The sequence below is a fragment of the Aegilops tauschii genome, chromosome 5 (genome assembly GCF_002575655.3).
Source record: "Aegilops tauschii subsp. strangulata cultivar AL8/78 chromosome 5, Aet v6.0, whole genome shotgun sequence".
NCBI lineage: Eukaryota > Viridiplantae > Streptophyta > Magnoliopsida > Poales > Poaceae > Aegilops > Aegilops tauschii.
Window position 1 is genome coordinate 72,597,562 of NC_053039.3, and position 24,355 is coordinate 72,621,916.

The window sequence follows — 24,355 nt, forward strand, 5'->3', positions numbered from 1 at the left end:
CAGCGGTCAAGAATATCCTGAAGTACCTGAAAAGGACTAAGGATATGTTTCTCGTATATGGAGGTGACGAAGAGCTCGTCGTAAAGGGTTACGTCGACGCTAGCTTCGACACAGATCTGGATGACTCGAAGTCACAAACCGGATACGTGTATATTTTGAATGGAGGGGCAGTAAGATGGTGCAGTTGCAAGCAAAGCGTCGTGGCGGGATCTACTTGTGAAGCGGAGTACATGGCGGCCTCAGAGGCAGCGCAAGAAGCAATCTGGATGAAGGAGTTCATTACTGACCTAGGGGTGATTCCCAATGCGTCGGGCCCAATGACTCTCTTCTGTGACAACACTGGAGCTATTGCCCTTGCCAAGGAGCCCAGGTTCCACAGGAAGACCAGGCATATCAAGCGTCGCTTCAACTCCATTCCTGAAAGTGTTCAAAATGGAGACATAGATATTTGTAAAGTACATACGGACCTGAATGTAGCAGATCCGTTGACTAAACCTCTCCCTAGGGCAAAACATGATCAACACCAGAACTCTATGGGTGTTCGATTCATCACAATGTAACTAGATTATTGACTCTAGTGCAAGTGGGAGACTGTTGGAAACATGCCCTAGAGGCAATAATAAAATGGTTATTATTATATTTCCTTGTTCATGATAATTGTCTATTGTTCATGCTATAATTGTGTTATCCGGAAATCGTAATACATGTGTGAATACATAGACCACAACATGTCCCTGGTGAGCCTCTAGTTGACTAGCTCGTTGATCAACAGATAGTCATGGTTTCCTGACTATAGACATTGGATGTCATTGATAACGGGATCACATCATTAGGAGAATGATGTGATGGACAAGACCCAATCCTAAGCATAGCACAAAGATCGTGTAGTTCGTTTGCTAGAGCTTTTCCAATGTCAAGTATCATTTCCTTAGACCATGAGATCGTGTAACTCCCGGATGCCGTAGGAGTGCTTTGGGTGTACCAAACGTCACAACATAACTGGGTGACTATAAAGGTACACTACAGGTATCTCTGAAAGTGTCTGTTGGGTTGACACGGATCGAGACTGGGATTTGTCACTCCGTATGACGGAGAGGTATCTCTGGGCCCACTCGGTAATGCATCATCATAATGAGCTCAAAGTGACCAAGTGGTTGGTCACGGGATCATGCATTACGGTACGAGTAAAGTGACTTGCCGGTAACGAGATTGAACAAGGTATTGGGATACCGACGATCGAATCTCGGGCAAGTAACGTACTGATTGACAAAGGGAATTGTATACGGGATTGATTGAATACTCGACATCGTGGTTCATCCGATGAGATCATCGTGGAACATGTGGGAGCCAACATGGGTATCCAGATCCCGCTGTTGGTTATTGACCGGAGAGTCGTCTCGGTCATGTCTGCGTGTCTCCCGAACCCGTAGGGTCTACACACTTAAGGTTCGGTGACGCTAGGGTTGTAGAGATATTAGTATGCGGAAATCCGAAAGTTGTTCGGAGTCCCGGATGAGATCCCGGACGTCACGAGGAGTTCCGGAATGGTCCGGAGGTGAAGAATTATATATAGGAAGTCCAGTTTCGGCCACCGGGAAAGTTTCGGGGGTTACCGGTATTGTACCGGGACCACCGGAATGGTCCCGGGGGTCCACCGGGTGGGGCCACGTATCCCGGAGGGACCCATGGGCTGAAGTGGGAGGGGAACCAGCCCCTAGTGGGCTGGGGCGCCCCCCTTGGGCCTCCCCCTGCGCCTAGGGTTGGAAACCCTAGGGGTGGGGGGCGCCCCACTTGGCTTGGGGGGGAAGCCACCCCCCTTGGCCGCCGCCCCCCTTGGAGATTGCATCTCCCAGGGCCGGCGCCCCCCAGGGGCCCTATATATAGTGGGGGGAGGGAGGGCAGCCGCACCACAGCCCCTGGCGCCTCCCTCTCCCTCTCGCTGTGCTTGGCGAAGCCCTGCCGAGATCCCCGCTACTTCCACCACCACGCCGTCGTGCTGCTGGATCTCCATCAACCTCTCCTTCCCCCTTGCTGGATCAAGAAGGAGGAGACGTCGCTGCTCCATAGTGTGTTGAACGCGGAGGTGCCGTCCGTTCGGCGCTCGGTCATCGGTGATTTGGATCACGACGAGTACGACTCCATCAACCCCGTTCACTTGAACGCTTCCGCTCGCGATCTACAAGGGTATGTAGATGCACTCCTTCCCTCTCGTTTCTAGTAAACTCCATAGATGGATCTTGGTGATGCGTAGAAAATTTTAAAATTCTGCAACGATCCCCAACAACCACTTTCAAGTTGGGTATAAATTTCTTTAACCATATCGCCTGCCCCTTGGCCTCAAAACATGCTATAAATTCTGCATACATCCTGGACGATGCAACTATTAAATGTTTGGAGCTTCTCCACGAAATAGCCCCTTCAGCGAGAGTGAACACATATCCTGACGTGGATTTTCTATCATCTTTGTCGCCCGCAAAATATTCGTCTAAATACCCTCTTATCTCTAGGGAATCAGATCTCCTGTATGTTAGCATGAGGTCCTTCATGCCTTGCGCATAACGCAATGCTTTCTTTACCATCTTCCAGTGTTCTGATACCATTGATAGACTCTCTAAGATCACCTAGGCTAGATTAGATCGGTAGCAATCTCTATTCATTGATCTGTCTATGCATCCGAGAGAGAGAAACAGAGAGAGATGCGGAGGATGAGGAGTACCTTCTCCTTGGCTCAATGAGCCCAACGAGTCGGCCATGGTGGAGGGCGGCCGGCGATGGCAGGAAGTGGGCGAGGTGGTGGCGGCGCTTCCCGTCAGCATTGCGCTTGCCTTAGATCGGTAGGGTGTGTCGGTGGGGTGTACGGCTCGTGAGAACCTCATGTTGCGTGCCACCGGCCCCTACCTCTTTATATAGCACAGGTGACAGGGGCCCGTCAACCATAGTGGGTTGGGCGCCCCCGATCAGGGCGCAGGTCAAAGGGCCCGGTGGGCCGTTGGGCCCACACGGGAGGAGATCAACCTAACATCTAGTTCAACCAGATGTTCAACAAGTTTTTCATGGATAGATCAAATTCAACGATGCTACCTCCAGTCCGGCACATGCTATCCGACACATACTGTCCCTTGAACTTCATCCAACAATGCATGTGCGTGGAGCAACAATGAGTGATTGAATAAATCAACCAACATGTAGAGCAAGAAGAAGCAAAACCTACAATCTCCATGGTTGCCACACGCAATGTCCACATTGCCTCCAGGCGATCAATCGCGCCACAATACTTTGTGACAGAGTTCTGGATCGTGTAACATTAATACGCTAACGACTTCACATTGCGTTCATGGATGATGTGCATGTCGTAGGGCGCAAAGTGCTTTCGCACATGAAACGAACCATGCACGTGTTGTCAAAAGAGCCCCCTTCTGCTCCTGCCTACAAAATCCGCAGATATGGCCAACCACGCATCACACTACAACTAATCCTCCATGGTCGAGTACCCCGTCATCCTTCTTACTCTAAAAAACGACATGAAGTTCGAAAACCTGTAGGGTGTGGTGTCCAGCATGGACATCGTTGACCGGGAAGGGGGGAGGGTACCTGGCTACAGACGGATCCGGGGTGGACGCGTCGTAGTGCAAGGCGAGCGGGCGCTTGGGGTGGTGGCTACGGCGTCCAACAATGCCTGGGTGGCGATACAACGGCGACGACGAAGGAAGGCGCGGATGCAAAAAAGGAGGGCAAGGGCGGGAAAAGAGGTCTGAAATAAAAAGGGAGTACCTTTCTGGCATAGTTTTGTAAAAGATCGGCAGGTGATCCATCCTTTCTCCTCTGCCGTGGTTCATGCATTCTTCCTTTTTGGAAAGCGGATAACCATTTGCTACCAATGGGAGAATTGCTTCTTATTTCCAATTTAAATAATTGTTTACTCATGGAATGAGTCCGTTGGAAAGTTCAATCAATCTTTTTTTCATATACATTTATTTCTCGATGTTTCGATGAGAATTTCTTGGTCCGACATTAATCCTCTCATACCTACTAATTGGTGTACTTGAGATGCATTTCCTCTAGCTCCTGAAGAAGTAAGAATTTATTGGTTGATTGTATCCTTAACCATTTTTTTTTTTGACACAAGGGGATTTTTCTTGGGAAGTTTCGGGAAGAAATTATCTTAGAATCCTAATGCCGCAGGTGCTATGTCGGAAATCCATTTTTTTTATCCTCTTTATCCGAGCCGGTTGGCAAACCGATACATAACCGTGTTGGATGACAAAACATGTCTAACAACACAGTCCTAACAATAGGCGTTGGAGATGCCTTAAGATAGAGATGCCTTAAGATACCAGAGCTACATTCGGTTTCATGGGTTGGGGATTTTATCAAAGGAGTGGAGAGAATATCATGTGATACCATATCTTATGCTCCCATGATACCAATTTCAAAAAGTGAATTTTAAATGTTCCAAAAAATTCAAAAACAATTTGTGGATGTTCAACACATGTGCCTACAATCCTTGAAAAATTCAAATCAAAATTCAAAGTACACATAGAATAAGCAAAAAAGACAAATTCAGCATAATAGTGTCAATGAAGTTAAAATCATGAACAGTGTAGATAGTTAAACTAGCAATGTTTCCGCTTGAAACTAGCAATGTTTCCGCTTGAGGGCATCTTTGCGCTAAACAATTCAGCAAGATTGTAATCCTATTCACTCAATGTTTCCAAACAAAAAGCCATAATTGTCAAATGCACGCCCCCAGGTTGGTTCCATTGCCGTCAAAGCCCTTGTTGAAGGGCATGCCAATCTAGAGGTCTTGATTGCTTACCAACAACCGTTTCTTCTCCTTACCATATGGGTGATGGACCATTAGGTAGAGTATTGAGTATGAAAGAGCCCGTAGATTACTGATCAAGTTTACAGCACCAAAAAATTAAACAGCACATCAGAGAACAGCTGTGCTCCAGAGTTTACACCACCGAAAGTTTGGAAATCCTAATAATGGTCTCACGTGCTCAACAGATTAACAGGCCGAACAACAAAACCCGAATTCGTCACTACATCCTAGTGTTTCATGTCCAGCTAGTACCCATAGTTCGGAGGGTAGTGGGCCCCATAGCCTCCTCCATTGTGAGGGGTAGGACCTGCGCCCCCTGGAGGGGTTGCATACGACGGTCCTCCATACGGCGGGTATGAGTTGTAGCCCGAGTCAACTGGTTGAGAGGGAGGAGCGGGACCTGGTGGAGGAACTTGGGGAGAAGCTTCGGCCATGAAATTCTGCAACGAGAGGATGGTGATCAATTTAATAGAAGACGGAAGAACTGCAAAGCGCAAATGACAAGCTACAATATATGATATGATTTTATGGCTACAATGACATTATTGTAGCTTCTGAAATTGTAATTTGAACCTTGGAAAATAAGCATCCATGCAAAAACATCTTATATTGTGGGACGGAGGGATTACATGGAAGATGTTGCACAACTTAAAGGGGGTTTTATACGACGTTTTTGCAAGCTATGTTAGCTTGCAAAAACATCTTATATTATGGGACGGAGGAAGTACATCTAAGTACTCCCTCCATTCCACAATGTAGTGCGTCCGCGCTTCCGGAGATCTAAATTTGACCATACACTTAACCAACGAGACCGACTGCGGCGGGAGCAAAAATTATACCACTGAATTCACAAAAATTATACCGCTGAATTATATGAATTCAGTGGTATAATTTTTGCTCCCGCCGCAGTCGGTCAATTCAGTGGTATAATTTTTGCTCCTGCCGCAGTCGGTCTCGTCGGTTAAATGTATGGTCAAACTTAGATCTCAGGAAGCGTGGGCGCACTACATTGTGGAATGGAGGAGGAGTACTTTGTAATATATATAATGACAATACTGAAGCTAGGAAATAGGATCCTCACCACATGCAATTTTAGCCTAAATGCAGACGGTGAATGCATGTGAAATTGATGCATTCTAAGAGGACAAATGAAAATACCTTGATCAGCTGCTGAGCAGTTTGAACTTGTGAGGCACTTCCTGCGATCTCGACCGTCATCTCCCCAGGAACACCTTCTTGAATACTTATTGTCGCACCACTATGCTTGCGGATATAGCTAATATTGGCACCAGCAGACCCAATCACAGCATCAGCATAGGAAAGAGGAACTTGCATTTTTTGCGAAATCTGTCAATAAACCAAACAAATTTTTGGAAAAGGCAGTGTAAGCAATAAATTAATAGGCATAAAAGAAGACATCATGTTCATAATGGTCAAATTTAAAGCAACTAACTTGAGAAGACCCATGCAATAGGTGTTGATTCCCTGAGGTAGGAGCAGCAGTTGGATTTGCATCACGTCCATATGAAGAAATCCCATAGTGCGGTTGCTTTTCCACATGGTGCACATCAGGAGGAGGATAATAGTTGTCTTGTGGCCGTGGCGGCATAAAATGTGGATTCCCACCATAACCTGGGCCACTGGGAGGAATGTTTGGTGGATGACTCCAGGGCAGAGGAGGACCCCACTGCTGAGGAGCAGGCATAGGTTGCTCTCTGGGCGCACTGTGCACTTTCATCTGTCAAGAAGGACAAGGTTTATTGGATACTTCTTTCAAGCAAACAATTTGCTGCATAATAGAAATCACTTACCTGCATTTCGAATAAAGGGAGAACACTACGGTCAACAAGAAATTTTCTCAAATGGCTTGCAATCAGTTCCACTGCTTTGTGAACATCATGAGGTTCACCTTGTATCTCGACAACTCTGTCATCATTTAATGCAACAGGTGGCACATTCTCTGTGAAGGAAAAATTAGTAAATGGGCGTCATGTGTGAGTACATGCAAAACTAAGCCTAATGAAATTTCAGTACAGTTGATTAGCAATGATCTAGCAAACCAAGGAAAAATGTACAGAAACAAGCTGCAACAATCACCCCATCAAGCCAGAGGGGGTGGTGGCACATGCTACGTACATTCTAGCATAACAACAACAACAAAGCCTGGGTAAGCTAGAGGTGAAACCCATAAGATCTCGTGACCAACTCATGATTCTGGCACATGGATAGCAAGCTTCCACGCACCCCTGTCCATGGCTAGTTCTTTGGTGATACTCCAGTCCTTCAGAACTCTCTTGCATGAATCGTAAAACTCAGATTCTAACATCTACCAGCCAGCAGAATTTAATTCTTAAAGGGCAAGCTTTTGTCATGTGTGTGCATGAATTCCATATTTTAAAAATGCTTTTTAGCAAGTAAAGAATCAATACACGAGGAAAATGGGTGATCATACAAAGTATGCTAATCATAAATCATAAGCACCACTAGCGTATGGTACACTGTACACGCACAATCAGTCACGAAAAGCTAGGAAATAATTTGGAAGTACACATGGTTCCCACAACGGGTGCCTATGTCCTGATCCATACAGAAAAGGATAACAATGCAAAACATGAGTCATATCATCTTATCAGTTCAGTGACACAAACAGCATATGGCATGCCAGTAAACCACAAAAGAAAAATCACAGATCTATCCTTGGCTAGCTGAAGACAAGCAAGGAGCTACGGAACTTAGTATCAAGAGCAGAATAGGTCGTACCATACTATACTATAACAATATGGTGAAGCATTGCCATGCTGAGACAACAATATGGGGGAAATATGAATCTTACCAAGAATGCGGAGAGCACACTTCGAAGCATCCTGTATTGATTTAATGGTTGCTCCTTGCTTGCCAATCAGGCTGCCAGCTTGGGAAGCTGGCACAAGTAGCCGTGTTGGCCCTGCAGGACCAGCACCTCGCTGAGCCTGGTCGGTTTCACTGTCTAAACCATCTGTTATTCTATTATGCACTCTGAGCAGACCATCAATGGCTGGCGGAACAAGTGCATCTGGCTCATCCTTCGCTGAAATCATTACCTTTAAACAGGAAAACAGTGTCTAGATGTCAGCAAGGAGGCACACAAACATGTTGCACAAGGATGGATAATACAGGAAAGCAATAATTAGTAGCAATATGCACGCGCATTGAGGAGACACAATATGGCATTGCAAGGATAAGCATATATTTCCATCCTACGTTAGTTGGATGATGAAATGACCACAATGCTTACACTACACCTACTACTACCCCAACACCAAAATAATCAAAATGCTGCATGTTGCTAAACAAACTGAAGGGCATCCACATTTGGACACCTCCCGCATCTGATTCAGCCTAGGCAAGAACAGCTTATGTTCAGCTGGGCAGATTTTAGAATATCAATCCTCCCCTATTTTAGCACAATTTATCCAAGATGTGTTAATTGGGGCATGTTTGGTTCATTCCTGCGCTGCACTGTGGAATGCAATAGTATTTACTCTTTCTGGTAACATTTATATTACATCTCTCAAAGAATAAAAAAGCGTGAAATGAAACTGCCAATTAAAGTAATCAGAGTGCCAAACTATGTGTTCCCATTGTGATTGCATAACTTCAGAGTTGTAAATAAGATCATGACATCTGATGCTGAAGTGGTTATGCACAGCACTATGGAGCAATATACATTATAAGCCCAGAAATTTCCCATCCAACTTAATATACTTGCTCATTATTTAAGTAATAATATTATTATTTTGGACTGTGAATGCTGCTTCAGTTAGTACGAATTCCTAAAATATTGAATACTAAAGAAAGCTTTATAAATGGCATTTTTACTTGCTGTTGACGGGCATCCACTTGTATATTTTGACTTTGAAGATATTGTCATTTTCTGAAAGAACCATCTAGGATTTAATGAAATGGTTAGGATTAAGCTTTTTCATACTATTTTAGCCCTGTAAATTTTGCCAACTGATTTCCTTTTGGCCAAAAAATCAAACGGGTCATGGAATTACCAGCCAATATGTGGAGCTTCTTGACAGGGATCTTCATCCAATACTCAAAAGACTTAAAATCGTATTTGCAGCAGATGAGCACAAAACTGAATCTGGTAACCATGACTGTTCGTCTATTTTGGATACAAAATGGGATATGACTTGAGGCCTTAGACTGCAGTGAGAACCTGCAAAGATTAGTTTCTTACTGTTATCGTCACCATTAAGTTTTCGACTTAATGTCACTCTATGGATAGTTTGCTTGTTTTGCGTTTTACAGGTTCCATACTTGTGCAGAAACTTCTATGAATAGTAGCATAAATATCAATGTCTTGTGTTGTCCTGTTATAATTATTTTTTATTTGCATTACAAATATCAATATTTACAACTATAACTAATCAGCTCTTTTTGTAGCAAGAACATCCAAAATTATCCACACGGTTCATGAATAAATCTGGAAGCTCGCTACAATTTTGACAATTATACCTAATGTTCTTAAGTTGGCCGATAGCAGTACTCCTACCATATGATCAATCATTTTATTCTAGAAAAGTATTTCAGAGTGCAACAATTACTCTATATCCATGTAAAAATCCAAAATTATCAATAGCTGCTTCCGGACTAAACTAACTCTTTGTTAGGACTTCACTTAACTAGTCAAACCAATATCAAAATATTCGCTTGCTCCTTGCTGGTTGTAGCAACAAAGGCATACAGCCATTCCATATATAAGCAGGTGGTTAATATTGCATTGTTTTTTATGAACAATACGAAATGTAAAAAGTATTTTTTATAATATCTTTGATGATCCAATCTTCCAAATTATAAACCTTCAGTCTGATTTAGCAGTGATAGTGATCATAATTAAATGGAGCACTATTAAGCCCCAGATTCACGAGTCTTAACTATTTTTGAAACATTCAGAAGCATCTGAAACAGATTGCCTCTTCAGAACTCAAGGACAGTAAGCATCCCTAATTGAGCAATTGGTTCCTTATAAGAGCAAAATCAATCTGCAACTACAAATGTACATTAATACGGCATTGTACAGCATACAAATTGAGAACCAGTTGATCTTTTCATATCTATGATTTTTTAAGTGCGAGACTAATAAGGCCTTCCGTTGCCAATTACTATAGGCATCTACAAGTAAACTATAGTCTATAGCACATCAAGACAACACATACACAAACATTCTGAACTTCTGATAACCCGGCAAATAAGAATATGAGAAGGCACATCAACACAGAATATAATTGTAAGGTGTTGTACAGTCCTATAGCTACCATATAGTTGTAAGGCTTGCTAGCACATCGATCCTTCAAGACAGCCACAAAAACAGATCACCATTATGCAACAAACCAATATACCTCTGCATCGTTCTATTAAAGCAACTATAGAACAAAAAAAAATACTGATATGGGCCACAAATCAACCTTGGCTTTCACATGTACTCAGGATGCCTAGAAGGCACAGACCTACAACACTACTGAAAACCGTGATAATAACAATCCAGGATGGTACAAGAGAATGAAGAACTCACAGCTCTTTCTGGAACACCTGGTGGGCCATCAAGAATCTTTATGCGGGCTTTGGATTCATCACACATTCTTTTGATAAACTCCCCTTTGCGGCCAATGAGAGCACCCACCTTTTGGGCAGAAACCAGTACACGGAACACACTTTCTCCAGGCCACCCAGGCCATTTGTCTTCCGTCTCCACATTGGCCAGTTGCTCTGCCTCAGCTGGCTCTTCAAGTGAACGGATAGCCTGGTCCTCGCTATTCTGATCCCCCATATCCTCATCTTTCACAGTCACCTGCGCTTCATCGCTCGGGTTCCCAGATTCTTCATTGTTTGTGCCTTTGGGTTCCTCATCAGATGTATTTTCCGCTTCTTCCTTGATCTGCTCTGGCACATCACTCTCAGGATTGGCTTGTTCCTCAATGCTAGCATCGGCTTGCTCACCGCTGGTAGGATTAGGGATCTCGCTCATCTCATGCTCCGTAACAGCAGGAGTCTCAGCAGGCCCATCCATATTCTCTGCAACACACAACCAAAAACCACTGTCAACCACAGCAAAGTAGCATAAACTCTCTGCACATACTCTAGATGCGCTAGCCACAGCATCACCTAACCCTTGCACGGGCCAGAGCTTGCACGGTGAAACCACCAAAAACCCAACCAGATGTTGCTCTACACCTCACTAAGCACATAGGCCGCGGATCCACACGCAAACCCTAAGCGTCGGTCGCCAAGGAGCGACGTGGAGGGCGCACGGCCTCCGAACCCTAAATCCGGAGCACTGGAGCCCGCGCGCGCGCCACCAATCACGCAACCGCGCGTCCGCATCCAGAGTAAGCTACCACACGCGCGCGCGAGCTATTCACCTACGCTCGACCGCGCGAGCAAGCTACAGGGTTACGGGTGGCAGAGTGCGAGCGAGAGGGAGAGAGAGAGAGAGAGTGCAGAGCGTGAACCTTGTACGGACGTGGAGGCAGCCCTCGCCGGAGAGGAAGCACGGCCGCCGCCGCCGCCGCCGGAGAGGTGGGGGCGAGGGTTTTGACGGGAGCGAAGGAGCACGGGGGAGGGGAAGGGTGAGGATTTGGGTCGAGAGCGGGTTGTGTGCTCGTGCGCTTGCCGTTTTCGACATACCTATATACTAGCTGCGGCGGCCCTGCAGGCCGGGCCCAAACGAGTCCCTGGGCCTTGGCTTTTCGCGTCTCTCTCGTGGGCCGGGCCGGGTGGGCAGTGGGCCCCACCGAGCCAGTAGTGCCCGAGTTGTTTAGTTCGTTCGTTTGTTTCGTGGTGGACTCATGTCGTCTTCCTCGCCACCACACCACACCACTGCAGTGCCGTCGCGTCATCTCCCACCTCTCCCATCGGGCCAGCGGAAGCAGCAGCTGCGTGCGGAACCAACCATGCTCCCCTTCCTCCTCTCCCTCCTTCTCCTCACCGGCGCCGCGGCGGGGGTACAGGGCCACGACGACGCGGCGGCGCGGCGGACGATGGAGGAGTTCGCCGGCTTCCCCGCCTCCGACGACGGCGAGGGCGGCCGCGCCTCCCCCTTGCGCGTAGACTCCGAAAGTCTCCAGCGCCAGGTACACGGCGCCGTTCCATGCTCCTCCTCCTCCTCCTCTCCCCTTGCGCTGCTTTCCCGTCCCTCGCGCCGGCCAGGCCGCCGGTGACCGCGGACGTGGCGCGCGCAGTATCAGTGAACTGTGATCCGCGCGCGTCCACCTTCTAATTGGTTCCCGGTGATATGTTGGGGTTGGCAATGTGGCGGTGATGGTTTCTCTTCGTCTTTGGTTGCGCAGATTGATGAACTGGCCTCGTTCTCCGACTCGCCGGCGCCGTCGGTGACGCGTGTTCTGTACAGCGACAAGGATGTGCAAGCTCGAAGGTGAGGATACCACAGCCAGTTCAGATTTCCCGTACCCCTGACTCGTGAGGGTTAGCTATGTTCCCTGGTCACGAGAGTTAGCGAGTAGTTGCAATTAAAATAGCTTCGTTCGCCTTTACTCTGATTGCCTCCAGTTTTCTTGGAGTCAAATTGGCTTGTTATTCATTTCAAACTCGACAGAAATTTATTTCATTGACATATAATTAATTGATCACTCTGGATTATTATGTTCTGAATTTACGTTGCTTCTGGTTTCAAAGACTGACCGTCAAATTTTGAATGGTTCTGTGCAAAGTTTAAAAAAAAAACGCTAGGCATTAATTGTGAGTTTTTGCTACTGCCTTGTGCTTTTCTGACCAAAGCGCTTGCTTAAGCACAATTATGTGCACATTAAGCGCAATTAACCGCTAGGCGTTTTGCTATCGCCTAGAGCCTAGGCGTGCCTTTTGTAACTATGGTTGTGTGTACAGTATACATGCTATTGGCCCGTAACAGCGTGCATTTCTGCCTAGTAGCTACCCTATGCTGATCATTGATCTCTTCTCTTAATGCATATATAGGTATATTAAAGGGATAATGAAACAGCTTGGCCTCTCTGTTCGAGAAGATGCCGTTGGCAACATATTTGGCCGCTGGTGAGTTGGTACTTGATACCTCTGGGATTCTGTTGTTTGTTTATGTGTCTGAATTTGAAAGTTGTTAGCAATGGACAATTGCAAACGATTCTTTCGCCAATCAGCTTTGAATTTATATGATTTGTATGGTTGGAATAATAACTTTACCATGCTGCTCTTTTTTTTTCTTGCTCGAGTTGCCGAACTGATAATGTATTGGCATGATAGGAATGACCGCATCTGATAATGTGCCAACTATGAAACTACTTTTATTACTGTTCTTGTTCCCAGTTTGGATTTACTTGATGTGCTGAAACTCTCGGCATTGGACTTGATATGTACAAAAGGAACATATTTCTGCTGGCTAATTGTGTTTCACATTGTAACAGTGTGTTTGTTTCTACAGGGTGGGTTCTGAGGCAGAACTAGGAGCAGTTGCAACTGGTTCTCATGTTGATGCCATTCCATTTTCAGGCAAATATGATGGGGTCGTTGGTGTTCTGGGTGCTCTTGAGGCAATCAGTGTGCTACAAAGGTATGAATTCTGTCTACTAATTTTTTTCACCATTTTTTGAACATAAATTTCATTTTCCCTTCTTTTGGATTGATATTAGGCCATTGTACATGTTATTTACCTTTCTTTTATTCAAAGTGTCAGATGGTTAAACTGCACTTGAGACCACATAAGGCTATACAAATATTAGATTAAGTTATACTTTCATATTGAAGAAAACCTGGCATATTTTTTTCAATGTTGTCACACGCTCGGAGACATGACTCCAGGCTAATATAAATGTGAACTCCATTGTGATTTTCATCTTCAGAAAAATCTTACTTGCTTGGCCTGCATGTGTCATACAGGTCTGGTTTCCAGCCAAAAAGATCCTTGGAGGTTATTATGTTTACATCAGAGGAGCCTACACGATTTGGAATTAGCTGCTTGGGAAGGTTCACCCTCATTTACCACAAGTTACATGTTATTCTAAGAAATGCTATCAATTCTGCTTGAGCTAATTGTCGCTTGGTCTTAGTTTGTCGGTTCTCATATGTGCACTCTTTGAAAATGTGCAGCCGCTTAATGGCAGGGAGCGAAGAACTAGTTCGATCACTAAAAAGGACAGTTGACAACCACAATGTATCATTTGTTGATGCTGCTGACTCTGCTGGCTACAAGATACACCCAGACGATCTACATAATGTGTTTTTGAACCAAGATGCATATTTTGCTTTTATAGAATTGCACATTGAACAGGGCCCCATTTTGGAAAAAGAAGGTCGGATTTGTTTTAGTTGTATCAGTACGTATGTGGTTCGAAACATCTCTTACTCATGGCTGTTCTTATGAACAGGCATCCCAATTGGCATTGTAACTGCCATTGCTGCTCCTGCAAGTATTAAGGTGGAATTTGAGGGGAATGGGGGTCATGCTGGAGCAGTGCTAATGCCCGCAAGGTTAGCATCCATTTTTTGGCGTTACTGTTGAAGGGTCTCCACATATATGTATGGTAAAGAGCCGAAGCAGTGTTTTGCAGAAATGATGCTGGATTGGCGGCAGCTGAGCTGGCATTAGCAGTTGAGAAATATGTTTTGGAATCAGGATCGATAGATACAGTTGGAACAGTTGGTATGTTTGATAAATTGGCTTTTATTTTCTAAGTCATGTGTAGTAGTACTAGCTCATGCATGTGCTACCGACTTATGTGTTCCTCTACAAAATGATTTGCAGTTGCACAAAGCATGTTTTGAATCCGGTGAATAGGATGCTTAGCCTGCATTTCCAAAATTATATTCATTTTAAGCCCTCTATGGATTGTAGGATTCCAGTCCGTATGATTTTTTCCTATGGATTGCCTTTGGATCAAAGGAATGGTGCTAGCGAATTCCTATGGATTTGATCCTGTGCCTCAATTCCATAAGAATTTGAACATCCACCTGAACCTCACTTTAAGATTTAATCACGTAGGATCAAGTCAATGTTCATGGGTTTCATCCAAATGACTATTCTGCTGTTTTTCTGTGTTGTGCAATTCTCTGTTTTGCACCAGCAAATGTATCAAATTTCTGTGGTTTTCCTATTCCTATGTTTCCTATATCTGTATTGAACCTTCCTTTGATCATTTCTTTGCTCAACTGTTAAAATAAATGCACATCTGATGAAATGCAGAATATGTATCCATACTTAGCTAAGCCATGAGACTTAACAACTTGAAAACATGAAAAGTATTTTGATGTTCTTTTTGAGATAAATAATTTGATGCTTAAATAAAAGGAATAGTGAGCATGGTTTGTACTTATCTGTTGTAGACTAGGTGCTCAGTTACATATTCGAATATTTTTTCATTGTGAAAGTATGCTTATGCAGCTACTGGTCAACCAACATCTTAAGAAGTTGGTCAAGGAAGGCTTGCCCACATTATATTTTTCTAACAAATTATTCTCGTATAGGTATTCTGCAGCTACATCCCGGAGCTATCAATAGCATCCCAAGTAAATCACACCTAGAAATTGGTAGGAGCCTGTAACTTCCGCAACAACTATTGTTTTTCCTAAGGGGAAATGGTTTTTTTTTCAACCAGTAAATCCAAAATATCATATGTACAGATGTAAGAGATATTGATGAGAAAAGAAGGAATTATGTCATTGAGAAGGTTCACAAATCTGCCATTGACATATCAAAGATCCGTGGAGTAGAACTATCGGAATTCAAGATCATCAACCAGGATCCGCCTGCTCTGTCTGACAAATCAGTCATAAACGCAATGGAATTTGCTGCAAAACAGCTGGGCCTAGAATACAAATTGATGATAAGCAGAGCTTATCACGATTCACTCTTCATGGCCAGGTGAAGTACCAGGCCCCAACAGAGATTTTCTCATTTAGCAATATTTGCAACGTGGTGCTTTACTTCATTTCTAGTTTCTAGTATCATTTTAGTGCATTCATTGTGAGTGCTCTCGAGTAACACATGCACCTGTCTTTGCTCTGCAGAATATCACCAATGGGTATGATCTTCATTCCCTGTTACAAAGGTTTGTACTCCGCTCCTCCATAACGCAATCATATCTTTTGTCAAAATGAAGATGCTGCAATGTCCGAGATGATATAAAATCCGATACCAGTTCGGAAGTATATGCCATATGTTTTTTATAGTATAGATCCTGGTGGATATTGAAAAGTCAGGGTATTGCTTCTGTGTTTGGTGGAGACTTAGTGATGTGATGTTCAAGTTTATAATGCACGAAGTAAAACTAACAAACGACTACAACATAAATGGCTGCTGAATTCATCCTTCTTTTCTGAACGGTGCCTAACATATCTTTCTGGCTGCAGGATACAGCCACAAGCCCGAAGAGTATGCGTCGCCCGAGGACATGGCAAACGGGGTTCAGATGCTAGCCTTGACAATGGCGAAACTATCCCTGGAGTGAGCACGGCTTGGGGAGAAATCAAGAGGGACTAGAATGGTCTAATTTGTGATGTGATATCGTGTGGCGTTGATTATGAACGTGAAACCACTCAAGGTCAAAATCCTGTCAGTCTCATTCTGAATCCATTTTCTAGCGGTTCTCTGGGGATTTTATCTAGAAGAAAGAGCCTCCCTGATTCCCGTGACTCGAAAAAACATAGTAATAAGAAAACATAATAATTCCACCCCCATGTTGAATCATATGGGAATGAGAAATACGTGAAGGTGCAATAGAAGGTCTCTGGTTGCAGCATGGTATGAACTTTACTGAAGGATTAATTGCCTGTCACGGGAACACGCTAAATCCAGGGGCCCCTTCGGCTCAAATAATTTTCATAGGAAATTTGAAGGACTGAAATTCATTAATAATTTTCCTCGGTGTCTTGTTTGGTTTGTAGGATTGACTTCTACATGTTTTATCTTTTCTATAATAAAAGAAGATTCATGTGCATTATATTTCATAGAAATTTCACTATTGACATAGACCTTTTGTTTTCTCCTATGATGCCATCATTGCTGTCCCTGTGATGTAATCAAACATATTTTGATGCAAATTATATCAGGTAGGAACCAAGTAGATGTGGCTCCTGCGGGGTTTTCTTTTCCCGTCCTAGCGTTTTAGGATATCTATATATACTATGGAGTTCTCTGAAACTGCATATGAAGTAGTCCTTCAAAACTTCCTATGGTACTCAATCTTTTACTGTACATACATAATCAAAAAGATCTATGGAATATTCTCAAGAGCTAGCTAGGATCCTCTTTTTAACCGGCAAGCAGACGAAGGAGTTAAGTGCACCATCGCTTGACAGCTGCCGTGACAGAGACTCGCGTTCTTCAGAGTTTGGCTGACCATAGGTGTGCCAAGTAAAATAACAGGACTCCTCCCACACACACAAAAAAGTTTAAAAAAAAAAGCAGGACTGCAGGAGTATACGATGCCGACCCCCACGATGCTTCCCCCGTTGCGTGTAGGAGATTGATTATGTTTCTGTACCTCTCGTAGGAGTACTCTTGACGCTACTTCTATACATAGTAGTACCTCTATAATGCACGAAGTAACGACGAGGAGACTTGGAGTGATCTGATGTTCAAGTTCTATATAATGCACAAAGTAGAACCAACAAATCGCTGCAAAATAAATGGCTGCTGAATCCATCCTTCTTTTCTGAACGGTGCTGAACCCATCTCTCTGGCTGCAGGACACAGCCACGAGCTGAAACCATTTTCTAGCCGTTCTCTGGTGATTTTGTCCAGAAGAAAGGGCCTCTCTGATTCGCATGACTCAAAAAACCATAGTAATAAGAAAAGATTATAATTCCGTCCCCTTACGGGAGTGGAAAATACGTGAAGGTGTAATGGAAGGTCTGGTTGCGACCTGGGAACTTTATTGGAGGATTAGTTGCTTGTCACAGGAACAAGGAAAACTTAGGGGCCTCTTTGGCAAAAAATGGTTTTCATACGAAGTTTGGAGGACTGAAAGTGGTTTTCGCGTTGACAATTTTCCAACACGTGTTATTTGGTTTGTATGATCGATTCCTGCAGATTTGTTTTTTCTGAACTAAGATTCTTGCATTATGGAGTATTTCATAGGCATTTCTATTTTTGATATGGACTTTTTTGTTTTGAACGTCACTACAGCGCGACGTGGCCATCACGCGACGCTGCGAAGCCCTGGGCGTTCGGTCTTTTCGGTTTGTTCGGTTCGGTCTTTTCGGTCTTCCAGAATTGAAGACCGAAATAATTTCGGTCTTTTCGGTTCTACACTATTCGGTCTTCGGTCTTTACTATTCGGTCTTCGGTCCAGACCAAACAGACCAAATTAATTGATACAGCGAGTTACTTTCAGTACCAATACATGTTTATATTTGACAACAACAAAATACCAATACATGTTTATACTTGACAACAAGTAACAAGATTCATATGACACAAAGTAAGAAGATTCGTAATTCATGGTCCAACAACAAGATTCATGACGTCATTTGCTTCTGTTCTTTTGGCTTGTCATCTTGAGCAGCTTCTAGATTGGCACCTTAGGCACCTTTTGCTTCGGCATCTTTCTCATTCAACTCCTCATCATATTTAGATTCCGGTATAGGAAACATCTACACAAAAGAGGACATTGGTCTGTCAAACAACATTGACATGAGCAAATAAGAACATAAGGTGCATATAACCCATCTTTGTGTATCTCGTATCAGCTACCAAAATGATATATACCATGTATATATCTAGTTTTAGGAAACAAGCACAAATGCTTTACTATGTACATAGGAATTCTGTACCCAGGATTTATCTTGCAATAACAAAGAGGATTATAGATATAAATTCTCTACTCCTACTAGTAGTACTAAACTATTGAAGCTGCTAAAGTGTGTGATTCTTCTCAGTTATCTTGCCCAAATCCGCACTCTGAATGTTCCATTTTAAAGTGTTGCTTTTACAAGACTGCATGGATAGAAGTTGAAGTGCAGAAATAAATAGAAAACAAATTACTATGGTTGCAAAAACAACCCAAATGACTACAGAAATAATCTTGTGCTAATATTTGACACTACTCTAGTTAAGTGTAGTACAGTACAGAGTTCTATTTGTTGTCTCCAAGTGCTAACATTTGACAGAAAGCAAGGCATGTATTGCCTACAAAACACTTGCAGGAGCGCTGATTTCATGGGAATCATGTATCATATATGTACATAGAGAGATGAAGTAAGTAACCATCAGCTGTGATGTGGAGAACCGAAAGATGGCAGCAGGTGGCGAGCCAGCGAACAGTGTGGAAGAGGACGAGTGGTGGTCAGGGACTGCACCTGTTGAACCGGCCGTCAGGAGGTGGAGCACCGGCGGCGGACGGCCCCGTCGCGGGAAGTGGAGCGACCGACGGGGGGTCGAGGTTGTCGACGCGGGGCGCCGGTCTTCACCAGTCAGGACTGCCGCTCGGGCGCCGGTCTTCACCGGTCAGGGTTGCCGCTGTGGGCGCCGCTCTTCATTGGTCAGGGCGTGCGGCGCGCCTCGGTGCCGCAGTCGTCAGTCGTCACGGGGCATCGGGCCACAGCGGTGGGCGGCGCGCGGCACGCGGCGGCTAGGGTTCGTAGTGGGAGAGAAAAAGAGGAACGGGAGTGAATCAGGGTGCCGACTGGTTCCTGTGAATCGTGAAGTGAGGACTAAGGGGGTGTTTGGTTGGACTTTTTTGTGTTGGGACTAGAAAAAGTCCCTAATAAACCAAACAGGGTGAGATTTTTTTGGAACTTTTTACTAAAAGTCCTTAGAAGCCCCTCTTTGAGAGTCTTTTTCAAAAAGTCCTAAGGACTAGAAAAAGTCCTAGGACTAGATAACCAAACACCACCGTCTGTACTCGTGTAGTTGTGTGTGACCATTGGGCTGGCTAGACGGGCCTTAGGATGGGCTTTTAGTAATTCGGTCTATACAGGCTACTCGGTCCTCAAAACAACAAGACCGAACAGACCATACCTAGTTCGGTCTTCTATTTTTCAATACGGTTTTTTATTCGGTCTTTGCTAGTTCAGTCTTTTCGGGTTTGGTCTCGGTCTTTTCGGGTTCGGTCTTCGGTCTTCGGTTTTTATGCCCGGGGTGGCGATGGCATTTACACGTCGCCACCGTGAGACTGGAACACCGCAGGCCGGACGTGCTTGCTCTAGAATGCCCGTTTGTTTTTCCCTGTGATGCCATCAAACAGATTTTGAGACAAATTCTATGGTGCAGGAATCAAGTAGACGTATTCGTGTAAACTTTTAGCGGGGTGTACGACGCAAAATTCCTTATACAATCCTGCATATATTTTTTAGAGCCTGGCTGACCACAGCCTTGCAAGTAAAATAACAGGTAGTCTTTTCTTTTTCTTTCTGCGGGGAATAAATAACAGGTAGTCGTCGTGCGCTGCTCCAATGGATTTGCGTAGAGCACCCGGACCTCGTCGTTGCTTCGCCCGTTACCTCTCGTAGAAGTAGGAGAGGACGACAGGACGGGATGGATAGAGAGGACGGCATCGCCGGAGACCAGAGGAAAGAGATGGCGTCGCAGCCGCGGGTGTGCGTCACCGGAGCCGGCGGGTACATCGCCTCGTGGCTCGTGAAGCTGCTCCTCGCCCGCGGCTACGCCGTGCACGCCACCGTCCGCGACCCATGTACGTGCCACGCCTGCGCGTTCTCTTTGCTTTGCTCTCCGCACCTTGTTTAGTTTTGTGTTCCCCAAATCAAACATGAGAAATGGTGATATCTGGGATGAACAAAGCTGGAGTATGTACCTGCCACAAGCTAATTCTGCGTCGCCATTTCAGCTACTGCAAATAATAGTGGGGCCAGAAAATTAATGTGTATTTGAGTCAGAGGAAGCGCTAGTAATCATGGGTATGCTCGTATTGGTGAGTTGTTGCTGTTGCTGTAATCAAGTTATTTAATGATTGGACGAAACCAAAAAATAACCTTAAGTGGCCTCTTCTCTAAATACGGACTATAAAAGTGAACGTAGTCTTTTACTACTTTGAAGTACATGGTGCCCGAGTGTGTGTGTGTGTGTGTGTGGTGGGGGGGGGGGGGGGGGGGGCACAACACTCTATGGATGAAATTATAAAGTTTCATATTGTATATTTCATTCATGTCCTCACAGTGAGTAGTAGGCTTGTAAAAAGAAAATTTTGGTTGGACTTCTAGAATAAGCTGATACCCGGCTTATTCTAGAAGTCACCAAAAGAAATGGCCCGAAGTCCTCGAGTCTTCACTGTAAGCTTCATCTTCATTTCTTGTACCCCTGTTATCATCTCCGTGTTTAATTATACTCCAGTGCATATCCTTCTTGTTCATGATAGGTTTTCGTTCTTGTGTAATATAAGTTCTGACTTAGATAGAATTATATTCTCATAAGCAATTGAAAGAGTTCCTAGAACAAAAGTACACGATACTTGAGTTGGCGTGTGCAAGCTAAGCCATTGGTCCTTGTGTTTCATGGAATTTGAACTAGTATATGGCCGCATGGGCTAAGAGTGTAATTGTGGTGCGGATGTTCTTATCATGTACTCACACTCCTCGTATAGGTGAATAATTGTTAACTTCTATTTTAGGTGATCCAAAGAATGCATATCTCAAACAATTAGACAAGGCCCTGGAAAATCTCCGTTTGTTTAAGGCAGACATGCTCGACTACGACGCAGTGGCAACTGCGTTTGTCGGGTGCGATGGTGTCTTCCATCTTGCCTCTCCAGTGCCCATAGACAAGATGGTTGATAAAGAGGCAAGCAATGAAATACATTCACTTGAGGCTGGTTGGCTGATTTTCAATCTTACAATTCTAGTAATTTGTTGTTACAATCATTTACATGAAATATAATTGACGTAGTAAAATTAACACATTTCAAATTAACTAAAAATTAGATTTAAATTTAAGATACAAACCAAAAATAGAAATCAAAACTCAGTAAAAATGTATTATTTGTGTACAACAAATTAGGAATTCTAGAAAGAAAAATGGTTTGAATTTGATCTTAGTTTAATTCATTAAGCTTAGTAGATTGCATTTCAATTCTAAATTGGAATGAGAAATATGAAGAAAAAATGTAATATACAGAATGATTGTAATGATTTCTAGGATAAAAACATTCATTCTAAAGTAAGTGAGGGCAAGTTATAAATTTTATTCAATCTAATTAGTTACTATGTTTCATAAAATGTTGACATGGCCACGTTAGGAGCCGCATGGTCCTGTTAGACGGGGCACTCTGTCAGAACGTGTATATTCCTTATGTCAAGTAAACGACAAAATGATGCGCAAATTATGGGTAAAAATAAGGAGGGTGGTAAAAAAATTCAGCACTACACAGGTGGGGGTGAAAAGTAGTATTCAACATTTTCAATCTATACCTGCAACAACATTAGGCCCGGTCGTAACAACATTTTCTTAGGATGTAAATATGTTTTTTATGAGGTCAAGTAAGATTATAAGTATTACAAGCTCACTCTTTCTTAGGTACACATGTAATTTTTAATAAGGTCCTAAGTTTGAATTGTGCAGAAAGAGATGATGGCTCCTACTGTTAATGGCACCATGAATGTGCTTAAGGCTTGCTCTGCTATGAGCGTTCAAAAACTTATTGTGGTTTCATCCGGCACTGCTATTACTTTGAACCCAAATTGGCCTCTAGATAAACTGGAAGATGAGAATTGCTGGTCAGACAAAGAGTTCTGCAAGGAAAATGAGGTCAGCAACGATGATTAATTAAGATATTCATGCACCAAGTCTCCAGAGAGATTGATATTCACCACGGAACACATGAAAACATGCTGATGTGTACCTTAATTAGTTTCTTTATGTGAAAATACAATATTTTTCATATTTCATAAATCCTAAAATTGTGCAAGATCTATAAATGGTTAGTAACTTATTCCTATAGATGGCCGTTGAGAGGTACTAGGGCAGGCGGACTAACTTACTTTTGGCAGATCTGGTATGCCCTTGCCAAGACGGAAGCTGAAGAGATGGCCCTGGAATACGCAGAGAAAAATGGATTACATGTCATTACATTTTGCTCCGGTGCGGTCTTTGGCCCACTGTTGCAGGCTGATGTGCTCAATATTACCACCAAATTCCTCCGCTATATCATAAAAGGTTTAGTGGTGATCTACTCATCATGTTTTCTCAACATTTCTCTTCTCATTTATCCCAAGGATTACATTAGTACTACATTAGTTCAACAGAGGAGTTCAAGAAATAGATAAATTATTTTCTTCATCTTTTTTACCCTATTATATCTCCATTAGTTGGATTAATTGCAGGAGGTCCTGACACAATAAATAACAAATTCTGGCCCATAGTAGACGTCCGTGATGTTGCTGATGCACTACTGCTGTTATACAACAAGGCAGGACCATATCAGAGGTACATATGTTCAGAACACCAAATCGACGTAAAAGATTTGGTGGATTTGATGAAGAGCATGTACCCCAGCTATAACTATGCAGACAAGTAAGTCATATTAACATACTTTCATGTTTGTGGTTATGTGGTTATTATTTCCACCAGATTTTCACCACTTTTTTTGTTTAGACTGGTTGATGTGGATTATAAGCTTGGGATGAATTCAGATAAACTTAAGAATCTAGGATGGAAACCGAGGAAGTTGGAGGAGACACTCGTAGATAGCGTCGAGTCATATGAGACATCAGGAATCCTTAATGTGGAGGAGGAACCTTGTCGTGTTCCGTATTTCTACCGTATGCCACCTGTCCTGGAGTGAATGGACATTGATGTTCACCTATTGTCGTGTCATGGTTTCTACATTTGCTTGAAAATTGAAACTTCACCAGATGTATTTCGTAAAACAGAAATAAGGCTCACAAGTTAACCATGTGTATATGTCTATCTATGTTTGAGATATCCAATTTCCAACCCTCAACGGACCAGATGGTTCATGATTCAACCATGTACTCAGAAAGCCAGTTACTACACAACCTCAAAGTCTCAAACTTGTTTAATTCCCGCCTCGCCATAGTAGAAACTGCTTTTCACATACGTTAGAGGTTTTGACTGAGTTACCACGTCATCTGAGGGCTGCCCAACTCGCTGGCAGTGGGTAACTAATGCGCGCCTTTGAAATCTATCCACCCAGGCTATCACAAACAACACCACCGAAAGCAGTGGTGTCGATTCCGAGATCGTCACTGACAAGCGGGTCTAGACCCACCTCTATCCCCCACACAACGCCGCTCCAACTCACCCGCATTGTCTCGCCTTTGGTGCTTCTTCTTCTTGCCCAATACTGGTGCTCCATAAACCTGCATGTCGATATTGTGTGCCTCCCTCAGCCTCCTACGTCCCTCCTACCATCGGTATCTCTACATTCTTGATGTTTGTTGATGTTCCCGTGTTGTGTGCCACTTCTAATATTCCACTCTAGCTTCAAGCTGACATTGATCCCGCCTCATGTCATCCCTCAGCCCACGCCACCGCTGCTGGGCTGCTCTCGCCTCTCGCCCTGGTGCCGCTACCTGCCTACCACTTCTCCCGCATTGTGTGTT

At 43.8% G+C, this 24,355-nt stretch overlaps 3 protein-coding genes and 1 long non-coding RNA gene across 4 annotated transcripts; 2 read left to right on the top strand and 2 right to left on the bottom strand.

Moving 5' to 3' along the window:
• Window positions 1–4,869: 4,869 nt before the first annotated feature.
• LOC109745369 (flowering locus K homology domain) lies at window positions 4,870–11,465 on the bottom strand. The gene is made up of 7 exons (XM_020304484.4): window positions 11,323–11,465; window positions 10,386–10,885; window positions 7,659–7,905; window positions 6,637–6,785; window positions 6,279–6,563; window positions 5,984–6,172; window positions 4,870–5,265 (listed from the first exon to the last, which is right to left on the bottom strand). The coding sequence occupies exons 2-7, from the start codon at window positions 10,878–10,880 to the stop codon at window positions 5,071–5,073; spliced, it is 1,560 nt and encodes a 519-aa protein (XP_020160073.1). The 5' UTR covers window positions 10,881–10,885; window positions 11,323–11,465; the 3' UTR covers window positions 4,870–5,070.
• Window positions 11,466–11,638: 173 nt separating this feature from the next.
• LOC109745371 (ureidoglycolate hydrolase) lies at window positions 11,639–16,779 on the top strand. Its single transcript, XM_020304485.4, has 12 exons — window positions 11,639–11,943; window positions 12,160–12,245; window positions 12,806–12,880; window positions 13,266–13,394; window positions 13,721–13,807; window positions 13,931–14,133; window positions 14,209–14,311; window positions 14,392–14,483; window positions 15,305–15,367; window positions 15,461–15,701; window positions 15,848–15,888; window positions 16,190–16,779. The coding sequence occupies exons 1-12, from the start codon at window positions 11,659–11,661 to the stop codon at window positions 16,285–16,287; spliced, it is 1,503 nt and encodes a 500-aa protein (XP_020160074.2). The 5' UTR covers window positions 11,639–11,658; the 3' UTR covers window positions 16,288–16,779.
• A 1,385-nt stretch (window positions 16,780–18,164) lies between these two features.
• On the bottom strand, window positions 18,165–19,426 carry LOC120964344 (uncharacterized). Its single transcript, XR_005756275.3, has 2 exons — window positions 19,139–19,426; window positions 18,165–18,433 (listed from the first exon to the last, which is right to left on the bottom strand). It is a non-coding gene; the product is annotated as an uncharacterized lncRNA (long non-coding RNA).
• Window positions 19,427–20,227: 801 nt separating this feature from the next.
• LOC109745372 (cinnamoyl-CoA reductase 1) lies at window positions 20,228–23,685 on the top strand. Its single transcript, XM_020304486.4, has 6 exons — window positions 20,228–20,472; window positions 21,406–21,575; window positions 22,353–22,538; window positions 22,781–22,946; window positions 23,114–23,303; window positions 23,385–23,685. The coding sequence occupies exons 1-6, from the start codon at window positions 20,316–20,318 to the stop codon at window positions 23,572–23,574; spliced, it is 1,059 nt and encodes a 352-aa protein (XP_020160075.1). The 5' UTR covers window positions 20,228–20,315; the 3' UTR covers window positions 23,575–23,685.
• The last annotated feature ends 670 nt before the right edge of the window (window positions 23,686–24,355 follow it).